This window comes from Benincasa hispida, chromosome 11, assembly GCF_027475165.1.
Source record: "Benincasa hispida cultivar pf3 chromosome 11, pf3_genome.v1.1, whole genome shotgun sequence".
NCBI classification, from domain to species: domain Eukaryota; kingdom Viridiplantae; phylum Streptophyta; class Magnoliopsida; order Cucurbitales; family Cucurbitaceae; genus Benincasa; species Benincasa hispida.
In genome coordinates this window covers 6,257,954-6,264,017 of record NC_143488.1, presented here as the reverse complement: position 1 = coordinate 6,264,017, position 6,064 = coordinate 6,257,954, and the positions used below count along the sequence as shown (strand labels likewise).

Here is a 6,064-nt window from a genome sequence, read left to right as displayed (position 1 = left end):
ATAATTTGTAATGGACATGTGGACAGAGTGTGAAAAATGTGCCATATATAATAATATATCATAGTACTTGTGGAAAAATATGAAAAAAAAAATCAATACATTACGTTGTAAATACCTCATTTCCATCCATATGTTGATATTTTTACATTTTCATAGATTCGATATTGACATAATAACGGAATCGATATTTCCATATTATATCATAGAAAAATCCACGATATATAAAAAATAAGCAACAAATGTTACTAACAAAAATATAATATAAATAATAGATATTTTAACTTTGTTTAAAAAATAATAAAAATTTTATTTATTAACTTAATTTTTCTTAACTTTTGGTATTTCTAATTTTTTCACAAATATCATTGAAATTGAAATTTTGTCAATATTGATGTAAAATTAAGATCATGATATATTTCCGTCAACATCAACATTTTAAATTTTTGCTATAAGTAAAGCTACTCAATTGACACATTGATGTGTTATCGATTAAGTGATTTGCAAGTTTGAAACCTTTCTCCATTATTATATTAGAAAAAAAGAAATCCCTCAGCTATAAATAGATGTTCTTGGTTAAGAAAAAAATCTCATCACATTACAACTTTCTCCATCTTTTACAATTCTAAAATCTGTAGCCATGTCTTCACTCCCACTTCAAATCTCTCATGCTGAAGGAATTTTAAGGCAATATATATTTATATCTTTTTCCTCATGCATTAGTTTAATTTTTGATGTAGTTAGTGTTACATGATGATTATTATTAGCAATATAATATATAGTTTGATCAAAGGGGTTTCTGATATGTAACAGGAAGGTGTAGAAGAACAAAGAGCTTGAATAGGAAAAAGCACAGAAGATTGAAATAGGTGTTGATCTTGTAGCTGCAGCTAAACATCAGCTTCAATTTCTCTCAGAAGTTGATGGCAATCCGTTCCTTCATGAAGGCCCAAGCCTTGATAGGGCTATTTACAGGTAAAAAAAATCTAAGTGCCCTTTGATAACTTTTTTGTTTATCGATTTTTTTTATCGTTTAAATTTATTGTATTTATATAATATAAAGATATATAAAATGCACCTAAAATCTATGAAAAATAAATTATAAAAAGTTTATATTATCAAATACACATAAGTCCTGATGTAAAATTAACGTATGTATGATAATAATATAATTATTTCTATTCGTTAAATGTTATCAAAATTTGATATGCAACAGTAATTGCTCACTCAAGCCATTTACTTTAGATAATGTCTTGACTCATATCCAACACTATTTAAATTACACTATAAGATGAAAAACAACTTGTTTCTAGTAGGATTCAACCCCAAGTGCTGATTTTTCTCAGACATACATGCGTGCCAAACATGGCAAAGAACAAACACAATGTAAAAATAAAACTAGAAAGCGAACAATTTCTCAAATTTGACTTCCTTCTATAGAACTGTTTACCAAACAAGCCTGTTCCTTAAAAAATGATAAAGGAGAAGAAAGAAACGGGAACAAAAATGTTGTGATCAATGTAGAGAAGGGATAAGTTATCCTTTTATGAGTTTGTATATTTTTCTATTACCACTCGATGATTGTCTTCAATTACTACTCCACATATTGAGGATTAGATGTCAAAATTATTTCTTAAGTCTAAAAATTCTTCTTGTAGGTACAATGCTTACTGGCTTCCATTGCTTGCCAAACATTCTGGATCCCCATTATTTGAAGGATCTTTAGTTGTCCCTTTGGACTGTGAATGGATTTGGCATTGTCACAGATTGAATCCTGTATGCATCTTTTCCACTTCTGATATTCACAATAATAGTCGATCGTTAGATTAAGAGAATGTTTGTGAGTGATTTTATAATTGTTAATGATCAATTTTGTTATGTTCAAAATCACTTCGAGATACGTCTTTAATCAATCAAAATTAATTTAGTATTTAGTTTTATACTTTCAAATATGATTTTCATACTATCAAAATTGGTTTCGAATTATTAAAATCATGTTTTACAGTTATTTTGAAAATTATAAAAGTAATTTTAACTATTCCGACATCACTTCCCGACATACACTAAGTTATACAGTTGAGTGTGACTAACACATAATCTTTTAAATTCTTATAAAGGTGCAATACATATCTGATTGTGAGCAACTTTATGGAAAGATACTTGACAATTCCAATGTTATATCAACTACCAATATTGAAAGTTCCAGTCTAAAAGAAACTGAAAAAGTTTGGAATGAATTATACCCTGAAGAGCCCTTCTGTTTCAACGTCAATTCCCAAGAGGAAGATCAGCTCTCACAACTTGAAAAGTACACCAAATATGATCTTGTTTCAGCTGTTAAAAGACAGACCCCCTTCTTCTATCAGGTATGCACTTCACATCAATTTCAATTTGCACTTAATAGTTAACACGTCTTCAAACTCGATTGGGATACACAACTCGAAAGCAAGAGATTTGATGAAAATAGAGTTATGTTTCATGTTTTACTTTATATGTATTGGGTAGAAGGATTCTAATTTAATCAAATATTCAAATTTTGTTCGATAATAAAATATTTATAAACCAAAAGTCAGGTGCATGTTATTTTTTTTTTTTTATTACAATATGTGGGATGCAGGATCGGGCTTCTGATCTCATGGTTGACGGAACATATTTGATGTCAATTAAACTATACTTCTTTTTATTAGTTAATTTATGAATAACATGTATTATGTTAAAATTTTTATATAATTTTTATTTAGGTTTAAAATCACTTTTGATACTTAGACTTTTATAAAAGTAACAATTTAGTCTCTGAACTTTGGTTTTTAATAATTTAGTCCTTGTAGTTTAAATTTTCTAACAGATTAGTCAACTTTTTACTTTGTAATGATTTAGTCCTTATATTTTAAAATTTTTAATGATTTAGTCTCTACAATAGAAATCAATGTTAAGATTTAATGGGATTTCTTGTATAAATAATCTGATTAACTAGTTAGAGACTCAATATTTTTATAAAATTAATGACATAGTCTAGTCATAAAATAATAAAAATTGACATCTAATTTTGCTGATTTTTTTTACATTATGGACCACATTGTTATAAATTTGATAGTATAAGGACTAAAATATTATATACTAAAGTTCGTGGACTAAATTGTTGCAAATTTGAAAGTATATGGACTAAATTGTTAACTAATCCAGATTATTATATACGAAATTGAAGGTCAAACTTTGTTCTATTTAAATCAAACAAATTTTAAATATATAATACAATTCAGATTGTCTACCCAAATATAATCTCAATGAATCTGAAAATAGAAAATAATAATTTAGATTCCCTACCAAACAATATCCCAGAAATAATTCTCAATTTTCCTGTGTTATGTGTGTACTTAATCATTGGAAGCTCTAATCTTACAAGTTTAAACTTTTTTTTTTATGATCTTTGTTTTAGGTTTTCCTAAAGGAAGTATAATATTTAGAAATTTAGATGGTTAAAACTTGCAATCTTAACCTTAAATTGATGTGGACAGGTTTCTCAACCTCACATGAAGAATGGAGATTTCCTTCGAGAAGCTTTGGCTAGATACAGAGGATTTCTATATCTAATCAAATGTAACATGGATGAGTCTGTTCAAAGGTTTTGTGTTCCAACATACGATATTGATCTAATTTGGCATACTCATCAATTACACCCTCTTTCCTATTGCAAAGACATGAAAACATTACTTGGTTTCAATTACACCCTCTTTCCTATTGCAAAGACATGAAAACATTACTTGGTTTCAATTACACCATCTTTCCTATTGCAAAGACATGAAAACATTACTTGGTTTGGTATTGGAGCATGATGATATGGATTCAGATTGATCAGTGGGAAAGAAATTGGACATTGGGTTCACTGGAACTACCCAACAATGGGATGATACATTTGGTACAAGGTATTGGAAGATCGGAGCAATGTATAGAGGCCCATCTCCTCGCACGCAAGGCAATGTAAAGAGCGGTGCATGCACTGCTACTGCAGGGTGTGGAAACAAAGTAAAGAGCGGTGCATGGACTGTTGCTACTGGGTATGAAAGGACGGTGAAGAGCGGTGCATGTACTACTGCTGGGTGTGGAAGCACGGTAAAAAGCGGTGCATGCATTGCTACTGCTGGGTTTGGAAGCACGGTAAAGAGCAGTGCATGCATTGCTGCTGCTGGGTGTGAAAGCACGGTAAAGAGCGGTGCATGCATTGCTACTGCTGGTGTGGAAGCACGGTAAAGAGTGGTGCATGCACTACTGTTGTTGGGTTTGGAAGCACGATAAAGAGCGGTGCATGCACTACTGCTGCTGGGTGTGGAAGTACTGTAAAGAGCGGTGCGTGCACTGCTGCTGTTAGAGGCCCATCTCCTCGCATGCAAGGCGATGTAAAAAGGGATGAATGCATTGCTACAGATGGGTGTGGAAGCACGGTAAAGAGCAGTGCATGCACTACTGGTGCTGGGTTTGGAAGCATGGTAAAAAGTGGTGCATGCACTGTTGCTACTGGGTGTGGAAACACTTTAAACAGCGGTGCATGCACTGCTACTGCTGGGTTTGGAAGCACGGTAAAGAGCGGTGCATGCACTGTTGCTCCTGGTTGTGGAAGCATGGTAAAGAGCAGTGCATGCACTGCTGATGCTGGGTTTGGTATCACGGTAAAGAGCGGTGCATGCACTACTGCTGTTGGGAGTGGAAACACTGTAAAGAGCGGTGCATGCACTACTGTTGCTAGAGGCCCATCTCCTCGCATGCAAGGCGATATAAAGAGCGGTTTATGTACTGCTACAGCTGGGTGTGGAAGCATGGTAAACAGTAGTGCATGCACTGCTAGTGTTGGGTATGGAAGCACGGTAAAGAGTGGTGCATGCACTGCTATTGCTGGGTGTGGAAGCACTGTAAAGAGTGGTGCATGCACTGCTGCTGCTAGGTTTGGAAACACGGTAAAGAGCGGTGCGTGCACTGCTGCTGCTGGGTGTGGAAGCACGGTAAAGAGCGGTGCATGCACTGCTGCTGCTGGGTTTGGAAGCACGATAAAGAGCGGTGCATACATTGTTGCTGCTGGGTGTGGAAGCACGGTAAAGAGCGGTGCATTCACTATTGCTGCTGGGTGTGGAAGCACGATAATGAGTGGTGGATGCACTGCTACTGCTGGGTTTGGAAGCACGGTAAAGAGTGGTGCATGTACTGCTACTGCTGGGTGCAGAAGCACGGTGAAGAGCGGTGGGTGCACTGCTAATATTGGGTGTAAAGATATGGTGAAGAACAGTGGATGCAATGCTTGTGCTGGATGTGGAATCATGGTTTAAATCTAGCAGTAATTATATTGTTGTAATCGTGGGTTTGGCCATAAAACTACCAACCAAATGAATGTTAGTAGAGTGATGCAAGTATGTTCTGAAAATGACATGTTAACCACATGAGGTTTTCAGTACATGTCTAATGAATAAAGTTTGTATCAAACTATCCTATCAAATAAAAGTATGAAATTTATCTTTATGTTTGCAACTTTTTTTGTTTGTGTATGATAGGTGTCAAAAATGTGCTATATATAATAATATATCATAGTACGTGTGGAAAAGTATGAAAAACAAAATCAATACATTTTATTGTAAATACCTCGTCTATAAGAATAATATAGTATCAAATTTCCATCAAGATGTTCTTATTTCTATCCTTTCGTGGGTTAGATATTGACATTAAAACTGAATCTATATTTCCATATTATATTGTAAAAAAATCTATAGGATATAATAAGCAACAAATATTACTAACAAAAATATAATATAAATAATAGACATTTTAATTCTATTTAAAAAATAATTTATTAACTAAAATTTATTGTTTTTGAACTTTTTGTTTTTCTAATTTTTTTTCAGAAATATCCATCGAATTGAAATTTTATCGATATTGATGTAAAATTAAGATCTTAATATATTTCCGTCGTTGACGTCAACATTTTAAACTTTTGCTATAAGTTATGAGTTATATCAACTACCAATGTTGTATCAATTACCTATGTTGAAAGTTTGGAATGAGTTATACCCCGAAGAACCCTTCA

General features: G+C 33.1%; 1 protein-coding gene across 1 annotated transcript; it reads left to right on the top strand.

The window, feature by feature from the left end:
- Nucleotides 1-554: 554 nt before the first annotated feature.
- On the top strand, nt 555-5,502 carry LOC150032347 (uncharacterized). Its single transcript, XM_090307340.1, has 5 exons — nt 555-684; nt 811-972; nt 1,656-1,773; nt 2,115-2,363; nt 3,513-5,502. Exon 5 carries the CDS (start codon nt 4,212-4,214, stop codon nt 5,310-5,312), a length of 1,101 nt encoding a protein of 366 aa, XP_090163466.1. The 5' UTR covers nt 555-684; nt 811-972; nt 1,656-1,773; nt 2,115-2,363; nt 3,513-4,211; the 3' UTR covers nt 5,313-5,502.
- Nucleotides 5,503-6,064: the final 562 nt, after the last annotated feature.

What these genes read in the sequence shown, in the direction of transcription:
- LOC150032347 (XM_090307340.1), top strand. Translation starts at nt 4,212, where the DNA reads ATGCATTGCTACTGCTGGTGTGGAAGCACGGTAAAGAGTGGTGCATGC.